At 34.6% G+C, this 22,983-nt stretch overlaps 1 protein-coding gene across 3 annotated transcripts in view; it reads left to right on the plus strand.

Annotated features, from left to right (window-relative positions):
* Positions 1 to 22,983, plus strand: part of Ubr1 (ubiquitin protein ligase E3 component n-recognin 1) — a 150,993-nt gene that overhangs the window by 58,663 nt on the left and 69,347 nt on the right. For all 3 annotated transcript variants that reach the window (XM_015480756.2, XM_048792980.1, XM_048792979.1), the window contains exons 8-16: positions 825 to 887; positions 1,194 to 1,317; positions 1,648 to 1,755; positions 2,628 to 2,716; positions 4,947 to 5,045; positions 6,190 to 6,347; positions 11,453 to 11,552; positions 12,179 to 12,307; positions 16,431 to 16,611. In XM_015480756.2, coding sequence (XP_015336242.1) covers positions 825 to 887; positions 1,194 to 1,317; positions 1,648 to 1,755; positions 2,628 to 2,716; positions 4,947 to 5,045; positions 6,190 to 6,347; positions 11,453 to 11,552; positions 12,179 to 12,307; positions 16,431 to 16,611 — 1,051 coding nt within the window. The remainder of the gene's footprint in view (positions 1 to 824; positions 888 to 1,193; positions 1,318 to 1,647; positions 1,756 to 2,627; positions 2,717 to 4,946; positions 5,046 to 6,189; positions 6,348 to 11,452; positions 11,553 to 12,178; positions 12,308 to 16,430; positions 16,612 to 22,983) is intronic.

Consider the following 22,983-nt stretch of genomic DNA (forward strand, 5'->3'; position numbering starts at 1 on the left):
TGCTGAGGTTGGCTTTGAACTTGTGATCCTCCTGCCTTAGCCTCCGGAGCCATTGGGATTACAGGCGTGCATCACCATGCCTAGCGTCTGTTCTTACCATATATACTAAGGAGCTGAAGAACGAATATTGTAAGATGGTTAGAAGTATGTACTGTGGAAATGGACTGCCTGTAATTGATATCTGGATCTACCATTTATTAACTTTTGGATTTGAAGAGAAAGTACTTAATCTTTCTGTGTCTTGGTGTTCTCTCTAAAATAGGGATACCTTCCTTATAAGATGATTATAAAGGTTAAATGAGGAAGATAGTGCTTTCTGATCCTTTTCACATGGCACATATAGAAAATGGTAAAATTTTATAGGTAAATAAAAGATTGAGTTACCAGGAACTCCTATATAGACCTTATTTAGCTCACTCCAGGGGTGGAGGAATCATTAGCCCATTCACACCATTAATGGATGACAAGTATATTAATAGAATGTATGTTGAAAAGCTCTAAATTCATTCATGAAAATATGAATTTATTTATTTACAACTTATAGTAGGAGTTTAGTAAACCTAAGTTATTATTACCTGATAAAAATAGGAAATACACTATAATAAGTAAAGAACTAGCCAGCACCCTAAATTATAGAATTCTCTTTTGGAGGTTCAGATGCTTCAAAAAGGTATTAAGCATGTATTATGTATTATCCTAGAATCTTGAACTTTTAGTCAGCCAATTACTTAGAATTGACAGCTCATTAGATCTGTGGGCAATATATTACATATGGATTGTGGTTATCATTCCACTACCTAATTCTCATTTTTGTCTATAATTAGGGTCGTCGGGCTGTTAAAGCAGGTGCTTATGCCACTTGCCAGGAAGCAAAAGAAGATATAAAGGTAACTTTCTGAATGAGAAACCGAGACTGATAATCAAGACTTTTAAGAGGACTATACACATTTATAAGAGCCCAAGTAGGACAAATAGAATGACGATATTGTTGAAGTGGTTTGATATTGTTGAAGTGGTTTGACACCTAAGTAAAGATAGGATCAAGATGCTTAGACTCAGAAATTTGGTAATGGCATGGGTATATGGTGATGATGATGATTATTATTTTAAAGAATAGATTGTTTAGCTGAAAGCAAAATTTACATACTAGCTTTTTTTTTTTTTTTTTTTTTCAATGTACCTTTTATTTGTAGAGCCATTCAGAAAATGTCTCTCAACATCCACTTCATGTAGAAGTACTGCACTCTGAGGTTATGGCTCATCAGAAATTTGCTTTGCGTCTTGGTTCCTGGATGAACAAAATTATGAGCTATTCAAGTAAGCATGCAGACTGTTTTTTCTTATTTCTAATAAACTGTTGAGTTTTTATAACCATAAATTTTTAAATGTCATTAGGTTTAAAATAATTTTTTTTGTCAAGTATCTATTTTTATTGTCAGGATTACACTTCAAATGCATAAATAATATATTTTAAATGCATAATATAAAATAATATTGTTTATTGGCTTTCAAGTTTTTGATGATGGCAGAATTATTTTTGACATCAAGCATAGGAGGATTAATGTTAGTCTTTCATATATTATTATAGGAAATGTACTTTTACGGAGAAATCAAAAATAAAAATTATCTGTCTTCTTTTATTTACAGGTGACTTTAGGCAAATCTTTTGCCAAGCATGCCTTAAAGAAGAACCTGGCTCTGAGAATCCATGTCTCATTAGCAGGTTGATGCTTTGGGATGCAAAGCTTTACAAAGGTAAATAGACCTTTGCTTTTGCTACTTATATGAAGGTATATTTATCCAATTTGTATTTGTGTTGAAACTAAGGATGTTGCCTTTTAATTACAGTACCTTTTCATTTAATCAGGGCCAGTTTTTAAAAAGTGGGTATATATTTTCATGTAATAATGTGTTTATTACAGCTATGTGCTGCAGTCTGGCTGGGCACAATTCAGGAGCCACTTGTCAAAAGAAACGAACTTTATTTTTAGAACCACACAGGCCAAACAAAACAGCTCCTCAGGAAAAACCTTCAGAGCCCAACTGCCACCACCGGCTTCCCACAAGCCTCTCAACCTCTCCCACTCCTCCTGCTCTTGAGGCCGATTGGCTGGGTTGCGTGGGCGGAGCCAAAAAAAGTCCCCCAATGAGCAGCTCCGTAGTCTGAAAGGGCGGGGAAACAGCCCAATGAGCATCACAGCAGAGGAGCCAATCAGCTAGAAGTTGCTGGGGCGGCTGTGGGCCCCTTCGGCTGTGGCTCTCAACAGCTATGTTTTCATTTCAAAAATCTCAATTAACAAAAAGTAAAGGATGAGAGAAAGGGTAAGGTGAAGGAAAAGTACAAAGTAAGAGTAGTTCTGAGTGAAACAGTGAAAATGAATTAAAAAATTGAAAGGATAAAGTAAGATGAGGTGGTGGAAGAAGTGCAGAAAAAGAAAATGCAGTATATGGTTGTATTTTAAATTTTACTATATTAGTACCACTTCAATAAATGCTATTTATAATTGTCCTTGAAGGCTATTAACATGTGAAATATTTTTGTAATATTTTCTCACTTCTAATGGCTGGAATAATTTGCTTTCATTTTGCTGATATCCTCTTATCTCCTGACTCCAAATGATCTATAGGTGCCCGTAAGATCCTTCATGAATTGATCTTCAGCAGTTTTTTTATGGAGATGGACTACAAAAAACTCTTTGCCATGGAATTTGTGAAGGTAATTGCTTTTTATATATAGAAATCAATAAACAGAAGTAGAAGTTTTATAAATGACTAAGAGAAGCAAAGGAATAATTATGTTTCAAAAGAATTGAATTTTTTGATTAATTTCTTTGTCAAAAGTTTAATATTTTATGTTAAATAAATATTTTTACAGATGGCACTTGGTAGTATAGAAACAGCAGAACAGGAGATAGGTTTGGAAAATGACGAAAGAGCCAAGCAAAGGGCAGTTATCACATTCACACATTTGTTTTTTTTTTTTAGTTGTAGTTGGACACAATACCTCTATTTTATTTATTTATTTTTATATGGTGCTGAAGATCCAACCAAGGACCTTGCACATGCTAGGCGAGTGCTCTACCACTGAACCACAACCCCAGTCCCACACATTTGTTCTTTTTGGTCATTTATTTGCTATTAGTAAAATTTGTAACAAGAGTAGCAGTAATTAATTGAAGGAAATGGCAGGAAAGATATGCATACTAAAGGCAGCAGAAATTAGATGGCAAAAGTTATCCTTACCTGAGGCTAAAACAAACTTAAAACTTAGAGCTTTTTAAGTTGCTTGATATATATCCTTTTTTGGGGGGGGTTGGTGGTGCCGGGAATTGAACTCAGGGGAACTCAACCACTGAACCACATCCCCAGACCTTTGTTGTATTTTATTTAGAGACAAGGTTTTACTGAGTTACTTATTGGCTGTTGCTAGGCTAGCTTTGAACACGATCAAAGCAGATCAGCCTCCAGATCTGCTGGGATTACAGGTGTACACTACTACACCCGGCATGTTATATATATCCCTTATATTGTTATATATTTTTGTCTATCTTGCAAGTTAGATTGTAGGGTTACACAGAGCAGGGACTTTGAATTTTCTACTTTGCCTTATACAAAAATATACAATAAATATTTGTTGATGTCTTCTGATTTTAAGTTGCAGACAGTTCTGTAAAACTTAGGATATGGCAGAGATAGGACCCAGCATGGAATTGGAAGCAGAGAGGAAAATAATTGTTATTAGGCAAATAATAATGAGATGAGATACCTGTGTTATATGGATTTTATAAGCATATTGTAACATTTGATGCATGTGTTAATCTTGGGAAGCAATGGTAACTGAAGATGGAAAAACTGTACTTATAAAACTCTTTAGAGATAGAATGTTGGACTGTATGTGTGCTCTGGAATGAAATTTATTTTCTTTCTTTTTTTCATTCTTTCTTTCCTGGGGATTGAACCCAAGGCCTCATGCATGCTAGACAAGGACTGTACTACTGAGCTACATCCCTAGCTGAAATTATAGTTTCTTATATAAAAGATAATCTGTCAATTTATTTATTTATTATTTATTTTTAAATTTTTAAAAAAATTTTTTTTAATTTGTCAATTTAGATGATATATTGTTGGTACAGCATTTAATCTCTTAAATTCTGTGGGAATTCTGGGAGGTAAAATTAAATATCTTAAGTTTGGTAACCAATTCTGTGCTTAAACATACTAGATGCTCAATATACAGCTATGTCTGTTATTTGTTCTAATATGTCAGGGTTGATTTCCAGTTCATTTGCATAAGGATAAAAAGTTTAAAAGTTGGCATGCATTCCATTTAAGGCTAGGATGAATCTAATTTGTTGGTTTTCTGGATCATATCAGTTGTTAAATACTTTGAATGTATCCCCTGTCCTATACCATTGGAGTAAAAAGTATTCAAGATTGCTCCATCCGGACATGGTGGCACACGCCTGTAATCCCAGCTGCTTTGGAGGCAGAGGCAGGAGGAACGCAAGTTCAAAGCTAACCATAGCAACTTAGAGAAGCCCTAAGCAACTTAAGCAAGACCCTGTCCCAAAATAAAATATATATTTAAAAAAATAAAGATTGCCCCAGATTCTGCTTGGAGAAAGAATAAACTGCACAATTTATTGCTCTCCTCCATCATTTTCACCTGTGCTTTTTGTTTTGTTTTTATTTTAGCAGATCTTCTAACTCTACTAGTAGTTTGGGTAACTGAATTAATATTTAGTCTTTTGTTATTTTCTAGTATATTTTTGTTGACCATGCCATATCTTGCCTCAATAAGTAGGAAATATATTTGTCATATTCTGGATAGAGACATTCTTGCAGCACTTATTAATTTGAGATTTAAATTTTAAAACCTTTTTTAAATTGAGATTTTTAAAGTTTTTTGTTAGTAACTTTGAATTGACTCCATTTATATTTTTCAGTATTATAAACAACTGCAGAAAGAATATATCAGTGATGATCATGACAGGAGTATCTCTGTAACTGCACTCTCAGTTCAGATGTTTACTGTTCCTACTCTGGTATGTATCAGTTATTTGTGTGTGTGTCTGTGTGTACATACTTTTTTGCAGGATTTCTGATAAAGCTTGTTTTGTTTTAAGAATTTCACTTAATATCGAACTAAATATCATAATGACTAAGGTGGGCTAATTCCATTTGGAAAATTGACTACTATTTCAGTGTTATTCATTTGTATATTTAGTGGTACCCAAGGACCAAGTAACTGGGCATTACTCTCGTCCAAATGTTCTGATCTCTGCGGATAACATCCACAACTTATTTCTCACTTTCTCACTTTCTAGAGCAACTTAGGAGACTGCCATTTCAATACCAAAACTTTCCTTTTCTTTTTTAAGATTTTTTTATATTTTACTCTGTTTTTATTCTTCATTTATTCTTTAGTTTACCTTATGGAATAAGGTAAAACTAAAAAGGGAGAGAGTGTGCCTGTCACACATATGTGTAAGATAATGCTACATAGTTCTGGAGGACAATGGATGATTCTGCTTCCTTTTTGTGCTACTACTTTTCCTGTTTCTTCTGGGTAGTTTGATTAATTCTTGCTTCTTTCCCTTTTCAAAGAGCCAGAGAAAAGTATAGGAAAAAGAAATTAAACTGGGAATGAGGAGAGGCTATTCTAGAGTAGATATTCTAGAGTAGAAGTCATGAAAGATTTTTGTTATGGTTTTCCCGTTATGTGATTACTGAAGATGAATTATTAGATAACTTGTTTAAAGGCTGGGAGTGTGCAACCAAGTGTTTTCTAGTTACTGAGGAGTAGGAGATTAGGGGATTTTTACTTTTTTTTCTTCCTAGTACTGGTGATTGACTACAGGGACACTCTACCACTGAGCTGCATCCCCAGCCCCTTTTATTTTATTTGGAGAAAGTTTTGCTAAGTTGTAAAGACTGGCCTTGAACTTGCAGTCCTCCTGTCTCAAATCTCCCAAATTGCTGGGATTACAGCAGTGCACCACCATTCCTAGCAAGGATTCTTAAGTTTAACTAACTTTTCATTAGTTGCTATTCTGTAAAACTAAGGACTGTGGTTAATGCTTAGTAAACATTTTTTTTTAATTACTGACCAAACCAAGTTAATGAATAAATTAAGTCCATGCTACTATGACTTCATTCTAAAGATAATATTCTTGAAATATTCTGCAGGCTCGACATCTTATTGAAGAACAGAATGTTATCTCTGTCATTACTGAAACTCTGCTAGAAGTTTTACCTGAATACTTGGACAGGAACAATAAATTCAACTTCCAGGGTTATAGCCAGGACAAATTGGGAAGAGTATATGCAGTAATATGTGACCTAAAGTAAGTTGTGAGTCAAAAGGTGAGGGCACCTGTTAAACACAGTGTGCTTATTTACTCTGTCTTATAAGTAAATCTTTGATCCTTCTGATTATCCAGGATTGTCTTTATAATGATGGCAAGTTCAAAGGACTCTTACTGCTTCATGTTAATACAGTTGGCCCACCTTATCCATGGGTTCCACATCTGTTTATTCAACTACTCTCAAATAGAAAATACTCAAAACATAAGAGTCTGTACTAAATATGTACACTTTTTTTCTTGTTCTTATTCTTTAAACAGTACAGTATAACAAGTATTTGCAACACATTTACATTGTATTAGATATTAGATAATCTAGAGATGATTTAAAGTATATGGGAGAATGTAGATATGTATAGATAAGTTCTGTGCAAATACTGTGCCATTTTATATATACTGTGTTGGGGACTGGAACCAATCCCCCACTAATATCAAGGGATGTCTGTAAATGTCTTCAGTGCAGGCTCCCCCCACCCCCTTAGTGCTAGGGATTAAACTCAGGACCTCATGTTTGTTAGTCAAGAGCTCTACCACTGAACTAAATTCATAGCTCTAGTAAACCAGTAAAGCCTATATATATATATATTAGTTGTAGATGGACACAATACCTTCATTTAGTATTTTTTATGTGGTGCTGGGCATCAAACCCAGTGCCTCACATGTGCTAGGCAAGCACTCTACCACTGGGCACAACCCCAGCCCAAAGCCTTCTTTTTGAGTTTAAAATCAGGTAAATAAGGTATTGAAAATCTCCTGCCACAGGTACTTGGCGTCTCCTGAGGTCACCAAATGAATCTCCATTGTAATTACCACATCTTTTACTTCCATTCACATATTTTGTGGTTCTGTCCCACTTGTATAGTCTCTTTGTACAGCCTCATATTGCTAAGGATCTGTTGACTTTTTAACTCCCCTTTTCATACACACACACACACACACACACACACACATTAGAAAGCTAGGCATAGTGGCACTTGCCTATAATCCCAGTGACTTGGGAGCCTGAAGCAATAGGATCACAAATTCTAGGCTAGCCTGGGCAACTTAGTGAGACCTTCTCTCAATATGAAAAGACTGGGGATATAGCCCTGTTGTAAAGCTCCCCTAGGTTTCATCTCCAGTACTGCCAAAAAGAAAAGAAGACTAGATTAGAACAAAATATATTTTATTTAATTTGCCATTAAAAAAAAAAACTCCATGTTGGGGTTATAGCTCAGTGGTAAAGTGGTTCCTCGTATGAGGCCCTGGGTTCAATCTCCAGAACTACAGAAAATAATAATAAAATAAAATTGGCAAATTAAAAAAAAAAGAGCTCCAAGGCATATATGATTATTTATTTCTAGTCCCAAAGAGGGAAGAATTCCAATTTTATCTACCTCTAGTGACCATTCAGGGTATAGAGGGATAGGAAAAAAGGCCTTCTAATTCAACTTCAAAATAATTTAGTCTATTTTAAGAATAAGCCTTGGGAGTTTACCTCTGTGTAGAGCACTTGCCTAGCATGCACAAGGCCCTAGTTTCCATCCCCAGCACTGCAAAACAAAAATATAAAACAAAGAACAAAGTACAGATTTCTGTAACTTTGAAGTATCTCCTTGATATTACTGAAGGAAATTCTTCAAAACCTTTTAACATTCCTCAATTTCAAAACACAATTATGGCATATAAACTTTTCTTTAAAATTGTTAAGTTTGGTAGATGAATTTAGTAGTGAATCAGCATATGAACGTTGTGATTCAAATTTGTTTCATAGCCAAATTATGCAAAGCATATAAACTAAAACTGATGGCTGAACTTAAAAGTTATCTTCATGAAGTCAGTGAATAACCTTGGTCTGCTTTACTGGGGAGGCGGGAGTGGGACTTGGTCCTGTGACTCTGACTACCATGAAAAAGTCTCATAACTGTGTTTAGAGAGAACAAACATATTTTGAGTACCTAGTCAACAGATAACTGTGTAATTCATTCTTATAAGGATCCTGTAAAATTTATTTGAAACTCCTGTGTGCTAAAGAGCTTTGCTTATTTTACCTTATTTTAATGTAACATTTTTTATAAAGCAGGTAAGGTAATCTTGATTTGAAGATCATATTTATTTTCCTAATTCATGAAACTAGTAAGTGGCAGAACTGGAATTTGGGCTTAACCACTATTTATCTGTAAAACTCCTATTCATTTCACTATAGTATGTAGCCTCAGAGGATACATAAAAAATCCCCAACCATACCTATTCTGAAACCTGGCTTAAAACACCAGTGAGTAATATCCTTTGTTTAGCAAATGATTATTAAAGCCCATTTTGTAGAAATTTTGCAGCCATGTCTTATTCTATGTATGTTTTTATTTTCTACTTCTTTCCGAAATCTTTTAAACCAGTTTAATCTACAAACACTTAATTTAGTTTTCAGAATAAAGTCTAAATTTTTCCAGAATTTATAGTTTTCCATAGTCTAGCCATATACTCTACTTATCTGATTATGCCTTACCATGATATACATTTGTTGGTACTAATAGATATTCTGTTTATTCTGCCTCAGGAAATTTTCATTCTCTCAAAATAGTGCATTCCAATTTTGGATAGCACCTTTCACCTTTTAGACAGCTTATTGTACATTGAATTCTGTCTTTTTGTAGCTTTCATTGTCTGGTTCTAGTTTTCCCTTAATCCATTTACTTGTTTTTCCAGAATTTCTTCTTTTATTACAATAGTACATATTAATTATACAAAATAATGAATTTCTTTGTCACATATTCATACACACATATAGCATACTTTGATCCTTTTTCCACTTAGAACAAAATCATCTCTTGTTTAACTTAAATATTTAAAGACAACATTCATGTCTGCCAAATTTTTTCTAGGTTAACTTGTAAATGTTTTTTTAATTGTTCCTATTTCATGGTATTTTAAATTTTCTTCTAAATTGTTTGTCCATCTCTTCTAAACCTGTTCCAGTTGAATATATACCATTTATATGCCAAAAAAAAAAAAAAAAAAAAAAAAAAAAAGAACATAGTACTCCAACTGACGTCTGTCTAGAAAAACATAAAAGGGAGGGATTACTACTTCTCTCATTTTAGTTAATATGCCTCTGTTAATTTAGTCACTTTATGGACAGTATCTAATGGGTTACTTGGTTTCTCAGTTGCTAATGCACTATGGAAATGAAACTTAGAAAAGAGAAGTCATTGAACCTTGGTTTTACTAGGGAATCCTTACACTTTTATTACTGTAACCTATTCCTTTGTTCCATTTCTCAAAAATGTAACAAGCTCTCAAACCAGATCATTCCATTATTCTCCCAATCTTTTACCCTCTTTCCCATTGCTTTTGCCACCTATTTTTATATACTGGCTTGGCTTGGCTTGGCTTTTCTTCCCCTTCCCCTTCTTCCTGCCTTTGGCATCTTTACTTGGTAGGTAAACTACAGAGGTCAGGTATGAATTATGTGAGAAACTAAAAATGTAAATTCTCCTCTACTCTAGATCAGTGCTTCTTGAATTTTAATGAGCACTGATTATCTTAAGGACCTTGTTAAAATGCAGATCCTTTATTTAGTAGGTCTGATTAGAGCACAAGAGCTTGCATTTCTAAAAAGTACCCCGGTAATGATTGCTGCTGTTTTATGGACTACATATTGAGTTACAATAATATAAAAAACAACAAGACCTTGATGACATTTGTTTATTGTGACAGATTTTAAGCTTTAGTCCTTTTTACCTTTATTTTAAAAGAAAGATTTAGATGGTAATTAGCAAATTTCAGTTATTTCTTTGATAAGGTCCTGATGATTATCTTTAATGCATAGTCATCATATTAATGAATATCCAAAGAATGGGAAAAATTAAACCACAATCCTGGTTTTATAGTTTCTACATCTGTTGTCTTATGTTTTATGTTCCTATATTACTTCCTTTGTACCTTTTTTTTTTAAGCATTTATGTTTAGATTACAGTGTCCACTATATGTGTTTTCCTCACTACTTTGAACTTTAAGGGCAGGATGTGTCTTGCTCATGTTTATATTTACAGTACTTGGTATATATAACAAAAATGTATTTTGATTGAGTACAAAATAATTTTTAATAATTGTTAATGATTGCTTCCTGAGAAGTCATTTGGTGATAAACATCATTCTTATTTGATATGAAACCAATTTTAACCAAAAGAAATAGTGATCTTGTAAACTGTAGGCTAAAATATGTCTATTTATTCATTTATTTTTTGGTACTGGGCATTGAACCCAGGGGTGATAAACCACTGAGCCATATCCCCAGCCCATTTTTTGTTTTTTAATTTTGAGACAGGGTCTCGCTAAGTTGCTTAGGGCCTCACTTATTTGCTGAGGCTGACCTTGAACTTGCAGTCCTCCTGCCTCAGCTGCCTTATCCGCTGGGATTATATTTTGTTTTTTATATTATTGTTACTCAACATGCCCTGCTGTTTATTTTTTGAAACTAGTAGATTCTGATGTGCAAACCATGATGACATAGGTGCTTAGATCCTTCTTCCTGGTTCTGAGTTCTCAAAAACTGTAGGTAGGAAATCTTTTCCAAATTTTCTAAGCCTAAAAGTTTTTTGCTGGCCCTTTGGATGATGGGTATGAAGAATCCTAGGAAATCTATACTGTTTGTCATTTGTCCAGAGTTGGCTGTGGTAAGCTAGGTTGGTCTGAGGCCCACTTAATCAGGCTAACCTTGGAGGGCATGATGTATGGAGAAGTCAGGCCTAGCTTTAATATCTGCCTCTTGTAGGGCATTCCCACATTTCACTGACTATATATAAAATAAACAGATTATTCTAGCTCTGCTTAGAGCTTCTAATTATTGTAAGAAATTAGAATGCATAATTTTTTTATATTCATTTTTTAGGTGTAGATGGACACAACACAATGCCTTTATTTTTATGTGGTGCTGTGGATTGAACTCGGGTCCCGCCCGAGCTACGCGAGCGCTCTACCACTGAGCCACAATCCCAGCCCTAGAATGCATAATTTTGAGAAGTCAACATTATCTGTAATCCTGAAAACCTTAAAATTACTTCAAAATAGAGAAGTGAAATATTTCTTTCTCTTTTGAAATGATATAGATATATCCTGATCAGCAAGCCTACGATATGGACGGAAAGATTAAGAATGCAGTTCCTTGAAGGTTTTCGATCTTTTTTGAAAATTCTTACCTGTATGCAGGTATGATACTTATTCTGTACACCATAAGAGAATTTTATTTTAAAAAATATAATCTCAATTGTCTTCTTCTTTTTCATCTTCTCATTCTCCTTTAGTAAACTGTTGTCTTTTTATATGAGAGAAAAATTTTATAGCAAACTAGTATAAAATTTAAACACTGATTCACTTTAACACATCTTTCTATATATCTTAGTAACTTAGTTATTATACACCTTAATAATAAGTTTTGTTTACTACTGCTACTATTATTAATGTTTATTGAATGTTTACCATATGATAAATGTATAATAAGCACTTTACATGCATTATCTCTTTTGAGCCTTATAGCAATCTTATGAAGTAGTTGCTATTATTATTCTCAATTTGTATATAAGGAATTAAGGGGTTAATAATAATTTGCTTAGGGATCCCAAAAAGAAATCCCAGACAGAGCTGGTATTTGCATTCAAATGTTATACTTTTGAGCTGTACCTCTGAGAGCTGGGATTTGATCTGATGTATTCTGACCTAGTATAACAACCATGTGAAAATACTTCAGCATATATGTACACGAATCCCAACAATTTTATATTTTGCCAGTAGAAAAGCAAAGAAAAAGGGTTATATGTTGACTAACCTTCTTACAGGGAATGGAAGAAATCAGAAGACAGGTTGGGCAACATATTGAAGTAGATCCTGATTGGGAGGCTGCCATTGCTATACAGATGCAATTGAAGAATATTTTACTCATGTTCCAAGAGTGGTGTGCTTGTGATGTAAGTAAGATTTGTTAGTAAGATTGGTGTCTTTTAAGTACTCTAATAATTCTTTTTTTTTTAAAAATTTATTTATTTATTCTATTTCTTATACATGACAGCAGAATGCATGTCAATTCATAGTACACATATAGAGCACAGTTTTTCGTGTCTCTGGCTGTACACACAGTAGAGTCTCACCATTTCTGTCTTCGTACATGTACTTAGGGTAATGATGACCATCTCATAACACTATCTTTCCTACCCTGTGCCTTCTCCCTTCCCTCCCTCTCCTTTGCCCTATCTAAAGTTTCTACATTCCTCCCATGCACCCCCATTATGAACCAGCATCCACATATCAGAGAAAACATTTGGCCTTTGGTTTTTTGGGATTAGCTTACTTCACTTAGCATAATATTCTAGTAGTTCTTAATAGTATAGATTTATGTTGTAGCTTCCTTGATGTAAATTTTTGTTATTTAATAAATAATAAATCTCTTAGATATTTAAATTTGTCTTATTAAATTTGGGAGGAAAATTCAGTTTTTTAAACTTGATTAGAAAATGTATCCTGGGTGGTTTTGCTTATTTTAGAGAATTGCAGGGTTTAATAATGTATATCTTTATTTCATACATATTTATTTATTTATTTATTATTAGTGATAATGATAATTAGGACCACATAGACTTTTTTTTAATTTTTTTTTGAGAGAGAAAGAGAGAGAGAATTTTTTAATATTTATTTTTTAGTTTTCGGCGGACACAGCATCTTTGTATGTGGTGCCGAGGATCGAACCCGGGCTGCACGCACGCCAGGCGAGCGCGCTACCGCTTGAGCCACATCCCCAGCCCCCACATAGACTTTAAATATTTCAAGAATGGAGAGAGGTGAATATTTTATTCAATTAAGAGCTTTGTTACATGTGTTAAACCATTCATAAAATTAATTTCAAGGGCTGGGGTTGTGGCTCAGTGGTAGAGCTCTTGCCTTGCACACATGAGGCACTGGGTTCGATCCTCAGCACCACATAAAAATGAATGAATAAAATAAAGATATTGTGTCCATCTACAACTAAAAATGTTTTTTAAAAATTAATTTCAAAATATATTAATGTAGTTTCTTAAGCAATAATTTTAGAGCATAACCTTCTTTATTGATTGATTGATTTTTTGCAATACTAGGGATTGACAGGGCCTCACACATAACTAGGCAAGCACTATCTCACTGATCTACATCCCCACCCCCATAACTCTTTAAACACACAATACTACTTCAGATTCCCTTTGGGGAAGATGACTCATTTTTTTCTTTTCTGAGAAAATTAACATTATTTCAATCAAATTCCATTGTCTCTTCCATTTTCTCTGTTTTGTCATCATCATCTGTTTGTTGACTAAATTTATCTGTGTCTTTACTATTGGTCTCTGAGTCTTTTTTTTCTCTCATTTCTAAAACCAATGCATCTACCTAGGCTCTTGGTTCTAGTTTATATTACTTTTTCCTGGAGTTTGCCTCCTCATTTGTCTCCACTTGTATTTTCCTTCTGCTTATTGTCTAGCAACTATATATATATATAATTTTATTCTCTCACCATTATGAGATAGTTGCACAATTATTGGGAAATGAGGTCAAGGTGTGTGTTGTTCATATTCATATATCTCAAACCTTCTGAAGTTATCTAATTTACCATTCTTCACTCATTATATCCTAGTATTCATCTGATTCAGGCCTTACAACTGTGTTTAGAAAAAAACTCCTAAAAGATCCATTTAGTAATCCAATTTAGAGATTTTTTTTCTTGGTCCCATCTTCCTTGAATTATCTGTATCATTGTATTCAGTTAAGTACCTTAGTCTTTTTAAATTTTTCTTTCCTTCTGATTTTCGCAAGACTGTACTGTCCTAATATTTTATTAACATTTACCGATTTTAGTCAATGACTGCTTTTCTCCAGTTCCTTCTGCCTGCTAAGAATACTGAGGCATTCCCCAGTATTCTCTTATAGATCTTTATTTAAATTCTTATAGGAATGATTTTTCCCAAACTATAGTATCACTTTTATTTGCCATATATTCCTTAGATTGTATATTTGTATTTCTTATATTTTAAACTCTGAATATCTTTTTTTTCACATTTTTATTAATGCATTATAGTTGTAAGTAATGATGGGGTTTGTTAAATATTCATACATGCACACAGTATAACAATATAATTTGTCCACTATCACTCCCCAGCACTCCCCCTGCCCAATCCCCACCTCCTACCTCCTGGTCTATTTCCTCTGCTGGACTCCCTTTTATTTTCATGAGATCTCTGACACCCCCCTGCCCCCCACTTTCTCTGACACCCCCCCTGCCCCCCACTTTCTTTTTCCTCTCTAGCTTCCACATATGAAAGAAAACATACAACCCTTGACCTTCTGATCAAATTCAGAATTTTATCTTAAACTGATTTGTCATCATTTTCTTCCACTTGCAATTTGCATTTTCTCTTTTTGACTTTCCTTATTTTATTAATGATATTACTATTAATATAGTCATCATCCATACAGGAAATTTCAGAGTCATTGTATTCTGTGTGTTTGACGTTATCAGATGTTTTGACAAGAAAAATGTTCTGGGTTCATGCAAGATTGGGGAATTTGGAGTTGAACAGAATGAGAGAATCTTTTAAAGTTACTTTAAACTTCTCAAATAGAATTGAACACTGTGCTAATGTCTGTTTCTCAAATTCATTTGGACATGGAGTTCCCTTCTCAAGGTAAAATCAACAGGAGAAACACTGTGTTAAGAAAGAGACCTAATGACTTGAAAGGCTATGACAAGATGATCACAAGTTTGAGGTCACTCTCAGCAAGTTACTACACAATGACATTAGTCAGGACAGTATGGTATAAAGATAGAAATACAGATCAGTGAGATAGGCATGGTGGCCCACGAATGTAATTCCAGCTACTAGGGAGACTGAGTCAGGAAGATTGCAATCCAAGACCAACTGGGCAATTTAGCAAGAACCTGTCTCAAAATAAAATACAAAAGGGCTAGGCATGGCTCAGTGGAAGATGGTCCCTGGGCTCAATCACCAGTACCACAAAAATAAATAAATAAATTTTGAGTAGGATGCAGTGGTGCACATGTGGAATCCCAGCAACTCAGGAGGCTGAAGCAAGAAAATCACAAGTTTGAGGCCAGCCTCAACAACTTAGTGAGATCCTGTCTCAAAATGAAAAAAAGAACTAGGGGTGTATCTCAGAGGTTCCAATCCCCAGTGGTAAAGGAGAGAGAGAATGTGACCTGAGTGACCTTTGACTTTTCTCTTTTCCTACCACAATTACCTAGAGTTGGTTCTTCCTTATCCCAAATTTATTTTAAAATTTTCTCATTTTATGTGAGTTCATTCTGTTTCTTCTTCACTGCCCCATCCTATCCTAGTCCAGATCCTTAACACCTAAATGCTATAATATTTTTCCTGTTAGTTTCCTTATCTCCTAACTTTACCCTCTCCACTTTGTTACGTTCAACACACTCCTTAATTCTTTTTGCAACAATGTGTTCACTGTCACTGGTCTTATACCACCAATGTATTGTTTTATTTTTACATCTCTTCATAGAATGCTCCTTTCCCCTCATCTTTCCCCATACTTAAATCCTGCATATTCTGTTGTAGTATTTGTTGGTGATAAGGATGTTGGGAATAGAACTTAGAGCCTTGAGTGTGCTAAGCATATGTTCTACCACCTTGTTATATCCCCAACCCTAAATTATGCATATGTTTCAGTTCCCATTCAAAAGCTGCTTTAATTTATAGTGTGTGCATGTATAAGTATGTAATAACAAATCCCACCATTATGTACAACTATAACGTATCTATAAAAAATGTAGGAAAAAAAGGTTGCTTTAATAGGTGTATCTTCCCAATTGTTTATTGTCTTATAAAAGCTGTTTTAGGGCAGTTAATTTATACTGTATTTTACTTTGATTATAAGTGTGTTTATGTTGTATTTCCTACTGATTTGCAGATCTTTGTAAGGGGTCCTAGTAATAAATAGAATAATTTTATAATCATATATAACAAATATTTATTGAATGATGAGTGATAAAGTAGCTAACTTGTGAACATATTTGCATTTTTATTTTCTCTTTAGGAAGAACTCTTACTAGTAGCTTATAAAGAATGTCACAAAGCTGTGATGAGATGCAGTACAAGTTTTATATCTAGTAGCAAGACAATAGTACAATTTTGTGGTCATATTTTGGAAACTAAGTCCTATAGAGTATCTGAGGATCTTGTAAGCATACATCTGCCACTCTCTAGGACTCTTGCTGGTGAGTATTGTTTTGATATATCTTTTTCCCTATGTTTAGTATGTACAAATGTATTCGGACCAGATAATGCAATTAAGAGCTTTCATTATCACTGTCCTTCAAGGAGCTATTACCACAGTATTTTTCAAAGCATGCTTATTTACCTAGACTACTTTTTATCTAGGTTAGTTAATGAATCTTGAAGACTAACTTGGTAGCTCATATTCCACTCATTTATTTATTTATTTTTCAAACATAAGTTGAATAATATGAAGTACTGAATCTGTGTAAAGTTTCTGACATATGCTCCTAATATTTTTTTTCTAGCTTATGTATTCATTTTTTGTTGTTGTCGTTCTTTTTAGTTATACATAACAGTAGAATATATTTTAACATATCATACATATATGAAGTATAATTTCCCATTCTTGTGGTTGTACATGATGCAGAGTTACATTGGTCATGTATTCATATATGAACATAGGAAGATTATGTCTGATTCATTCTACTTTCTTTCCCATTCCCATCCCCATACCCTTCCCTCCATTCTCCCCATTCCCTGCTGTCTAACCTAGTGAACCCACACACACATACTCACCTATTGTGAGTCAGCATTTGCATATCAGAGAGAACATTCTGCCTTTGGTTTTTTGGAGTTGGCTTATTTCACTTAGCATGATAATTTCCAATTCCATCCATTTCTTGGCAAATGCCATAATTTCATTCTTCTTTATGGCTAAATAATATTCTATTGTATATAAGCACAACATTTTCTTTATCCATTTATCAATTGAAGGGCACCTTGGTTGGTTCCATAGCTTTGCTATTGTGATTTGAGCTGCTATAAATATATTTTTTTAATATTTTATTTTTTAGTTTTAAGTGGACATAGTATCTTTATTTTATATTTATGTTCTGCTGAGGATTGAACTCAGTGCCTCAAGCATGCTAGGCAAGCATTCTACCACTGAGCCACAACCCCAGCCCCCAGCTGCTATAAATATTGATGTGGCGGTGTCACTATAGGATGCTGATTTTAAGTCCTTTGGGTATATGCTGAGGAGTGGGAGAGCTGGGCTAAATTCCATTCCAAGTTTTCTGAGAAATCTCCAAACCGCTTTCCTTAGTGGTTGCACCAATTTGCAGTCCCACCAGCAATGTATGAGTGTACCTTTTCCCCCATATCTTCATCAACATTTATTGTTGCTTGTATTCTTGATAATTGCCATTCTGATTGGAATGAGATGAAATCTTGGTGTACTTTTTTAAAAGTTTTTTTTTTTTTTTTTTAAATTTTTTAATATTTATTTTTTAGTCATAGTTGGACACAATATCTTTATTTTTATTTTTATGTGGTGCTGAGGATCGAACCCATATACATATATGAAGTATACCCACCTATTAATTGGTTTACTTTTTTGTTAAGTTCCCTCGCTCGTGCTAGGCAAGCGCTCTACTGCTGAGCCACAATCCCAGGCCCTCTTAGTGTACTTTTAATTTGTATTTCTCTAATTGCTAGAGATGTCGAACATTTTTTCATATGTTTGTTGACCATTGGTATTTCTTCTTCTTTGAAGTGTCTGTTCAGTTCCTTATTTATTGATTGGGTTATTTATTGATTGGGTTATTCGTTTTTTTGGTGTAAAGTTTTTTTAGTTCTTTATATATCCTGGAGATTAATGCTCTATGTGAGGTGTAGGTAGCAAAGATTTTCTCCCAACCTGTAGACTCTCTTCATGTTCTTGATTGTTTCTTTTGCTGTGAAGAAGCTTTTTAGTTTGAATTCATCCTATTTATTGGTTCTTGGTTTTACTTCTTGCATTTTAGGAGTCTTATTGAGGAATTCTTGCTAACATTATGGCATATGCTCCTAACTTTTTAAGTAGTTAATATGACTGAATACTTGGAAATGTACTAACCTAATTAATCAGCTTTACTTTTACCAATATGCTTTGAATGAATATCCTAGATACACCGTCATACAAGGTGGAATTTTTTTCAAATTTAAAGGTATATATATTCAATTCTCCCTAAAAAGGCATCTTTACATTTTAGACTTTGCAATAAAAAGTTCATTTCCAGCATACTTAATTACAAATATTATCTTTTCATATTAATTGTGCAAATGAATGGATCTCACTGTAGGATTTCTGTACAAGAACATGTCATGCTTTGATCATGTCTACCCTCTTCTCTTCTACTCTCTCTCACTAACATCCCTTCTTCCCAGCCCCAATAATCCCTTTTTCCCCCCCTTAGTTTCAACATGTGAGAAAAAACGTGATACATGTCTCTGTTTGTCTGGCTTAATATAATATCTTTGAGTTCCATCCATCTTCCTGCAAATGACAGGATTTCATTCTTCTTTATGACTTAATAATACCGTATTGTGTATAGCATTTTTCTTCATCTGTTCTTTTGTTGCTGAACACCTAGGCTAATTCCATATCTTGACTCCTGTGAATAGTGCCACAGTAAATATGGGTATGCAGGAATCTCTTTGGTATACTGACTTCTTTTCCTTCAGATATATACCTAAAAGTGGTGCAGCTGAGTCATATGATAGTTACATTTTTATTATTTTTTGAGGAACCTTCCTTTGTTTTTTATAGTGAATGTACTAATTTATATTCTCACCAACGGTATATAAAGTTTCCCATTTCTTCGCAATCTCATCAGTATTTATGTACACATACATATTTTTTAAAACTGGGGTAAGATGATATTTCCATATAGTTGTTTGATGTTTTTTGTTCTGGGGATCAAAAACCCAGAGCCTCATGCATGCTAGGCAAGGACTATACCACTGAGATTTAACCCCAGCCCTCAGTATAGTTTTGATTTTCATTTCCTTGATGACTAAAGATACTGAACATTTTTTCATTTATTGACCATTCATACTTATTTGGAGAAGAAGGTAGGTGATTTACCCACCTATTAATTGGTTTACGTTTTTTGTTAAGTTTATAGAAGTATTTCTGTATTCTGGATTTTTAATCTGACAGATGAATAACTGACAAAGATTTTCTCCCATTGTATAGGTTGTGTTTTCATTCTGTTGACTGCTTTCTTAGCTGAAGCAGTTTCTTTCTTTCTTTCTTTCTTTCTTTCTTTCTTTCTTTATTTCTTTCTTTCTTTCTTTCTTTCTTTTTTAATGGCACCAGGAATTGAAGTCAGGGGCACTAAACCAGTGAGCTACATCCCCACCCCTTTTTCATATTTTATTTAGAGACAGGGTCTTGCTGAGTTTCTTAGAGCATCGCTGTGTTGCTGAGGCTGGCTTTGAACTCATAATCCTCCTGCCTTAGCCTCCCAAGCTTCTGTGATTACAAGCTTTGTGCTACCACTCCCAGCTGTGCAGAAACTTTTAATTTTATGTTATACCATTTGTCAATTCTCCGTTTTGTTTCCTAGATATTAAGAGTCCTATTCAGGAAATCATTGCCTTTGTCACTATTTCGAACTGTTTCCCCTATGTTTTCTTTAGTGGTGTCAAAGTTTTGGGTCTTACATCAAGGTCTTTGATCCATTTTGAGTTGATTTTTGTACAGGTCAGGAGATAGGAATCTAGTTTCAACCTTCTACATGTGAATATCCAGTCTTTCTAGTACCATTTGTGGAGGAGGCTGTCCTTTCTCCAATATATGTTTTTGGCACTTTTTGTCAAAAGTCAGTTTAGCTACAAATGTTCTTTCTGATATGGGGATGCTAACACAATAAGTAGGGGAAGGAAGAATAGAACTTCTGTGGATTAAACAAAGGGGAATTAAGGGAAAGGATTGGGAATGGGAATAGGAAAGACAGTGGAATGAATTGGGCATAACTTTCCTATGTTCATATATGAATACATGACCAGTGTAACTCCACATCATGTATAACCACAAGAATTGAAGTTATACTCCATGTATGTATAATATGTCAAAATATACTCTACTGTCATTTATATCTAAAAAAAAATTTTTTTAAGTCAGTTGGCTAGGAATTGGGGTTGCCCAGTCAGTGCAGCTATATGCCTATAGGGACCCTAAGATGTGATTATGCCAGGGCTGCTGACCCCTAGAATAGTACTAGTTCCAGACAATAAGACCCCTTTCTAGATATCTCCTGGGCATAGCACTCTGAGAGTTTGCTGCAAGATGCAGTGAACTTCTCTAAAGATAGCTTGTTGTTCAGACTCCAGGTCAATTATTTTATGTTTTATTTAGAGATAGGGTCTCACTGATTTGTTTAGCAACTCATCATTATTGAGGGTACAGCCTTCTACACCACACTTTGAATCTCTCTTTTTCATCTTTACTCCCTTCCTGCATCCCTGGCGCCAAATGCTGTAGTATTCTGCTTCTCTTGCATTATTCTCCCTAGTTTCTGGAGTTTACCAGGTTTTGTTTTCTGGTGCTCACCCATGACCAGTCACCTCCACACACAGTAACATACTTAATTGCTTTGGTTCTATCTAGTGGAGGAGCATACTAGTCCTGGATGCCTTTATTCTGTCATCTTGCCCTCCCCCACCCAAACTTGAATATAAATAAATCTTGTTGCTGGTTTTAACCCTTTTCTTTGCTCATTTTCACCACAGTATTGTCTTTGTCAGTGTTTCTTCATCACCAAAGAAAGAAATCATAGATTTTTTTTTTTAGTCACATGAATTTTCATGTAAATTGGCCCTTTGTCAGAACTTTTTTTAAAAAAACTTTATTGAAGTGTATATTTTTATATTTTTAATTGTGGTAAAATATACATAACATAAAGTTTACCATCTTAATCATTTTTAAGTGTACAATGGCATTAAGCACCTTCACATTGTTTTACAACCATTACCTTTCATCTTCCTAAAATAAACTTCCCAAACTGAAATATAATGCTATAATTATTAAATAACTCTGTTACCTCTTCCCCATATCCCTTGGCAATTGTACTTTCTGTCTCAATTTGAGTGCTCTAGTTACCTATGATAAATGGAATCATGTAATATTTGTCCTTTTGTGGATGGTCTTTCACTTAGCATAATATGCTGAATAATACTCCATTGCATGTATGTACTTTTTTCCAACTATTCATCCATTTAACATTTGAGTTACTTTTTTTTTTTTTTTTTTTTTTATCTTTGGACTGTTGTGAATAAAACTGTATGGAATCTCTGTTCAGGTCATTTTTGGGGGGAAGGGTGTAATCAGGGATTGCATTCAACGGCATTCGACCACTGAGCCACATCCCTAGTCCTATTTTGTATTTTATTAGAGACAGGGTCTCACTGAGTTGTTTACCACCTCACCATTGTTGAGGCTGGCTTTGAACTTGTGATTCTCCTGCCTCAGCCTCCTAAGCCACTAGGATTACAGGTGTGTATCACCACACCCAAGATTTTTTTTAATATTAATTTTTTAGTTGTAGTTGGACACAATACCTTTATTTTATTTATTTATTTATATGTGGTGCTGAGGATCAAACCCAGGGCCTCGCACGTGATAGGCGAGCACTCTACCACTGAGCCACAACCCCACTCCTGGTTTTTTTTTTTTTTTTGAAGAACCATCATAGTTTGCCATGGTGACTTCACCATCATACTGTTTGCCATGGTGGCTCCACCATTTTATATTCCCTGTAGCAGTGCACAAATGTTTAATTTTTTCACATCCTTTGTTATTTTCTGATTTTTTGTTTGTTTTACCCTGGGGATTGAGCGCAGGGATGCTTAACCACTGAGCAACATCCCCATCCCTTTTTAAAATATATTTTATAAGTTGCTTAAGGCCTCTCTAACTTGCTTAGGCTGGCTTTGAACTCAAGTTTCATGCCTCAGCCTCCTGAGCCACTGGGACTATAGGCCTATGTCACCAGCACCTGGCTTTTTCTGAGGATTTTGTTTGTTTGTTTTAAATAAAAGCCTTCCTTTTGTATTTAATGGTATTTCATTATGTTTATTTGTTTAGTACCAGGGATTGAACCCCTGAATCCTTAACTACTGAGCTACATCCCCACCCGCCCCCACCCCCTTTTTTTTTTTGTTTGAGACATGGTCTTGCTAAATTGCTGAGTCTGGCTTTGAACTTGTGATCCTCCTGCCTCAGCCCTCCAAGCTGCTGGGATTACAGGCATGTGCCACTGTGAATGGCTCATTATGGTTTTCATCAGCATTTCCCTAGTGATTAGTGATGTTGAGCATCTTATAGATGTTTATTGTCTTTTTTTTTCATTTTTAAAACTTTATTGTTTATTTATTATTTGTATGTGGTGCTGAGGATCGAACCCAGGGCCTTTCAGGTGCGAGGCAAGCGCTCTACCACTGAACCACAACCCCAGCCCCATGTCTTTTTGGAGTGATATCTTTTCAAGTGCTTTGCCCATGTTTTATTTGGGTTGTTTGGTGTTTTGTTGTTGTTGTTGTTGTTG

Source organism: Marmota marmota, unplaced genomic scaffold, assembly GCF_001458135.2.
Source record: "Marmota marmota marmota unplaced genomic scaffold, marMar, whole genome shotgun sequence".
Taxonomy (NCBI): domain Eukaryota; kingdom Metazoa; phylum Chordata; class Mammalia; order Rodentia; family Sciuridae; genus Marmota; species Marmota marmota.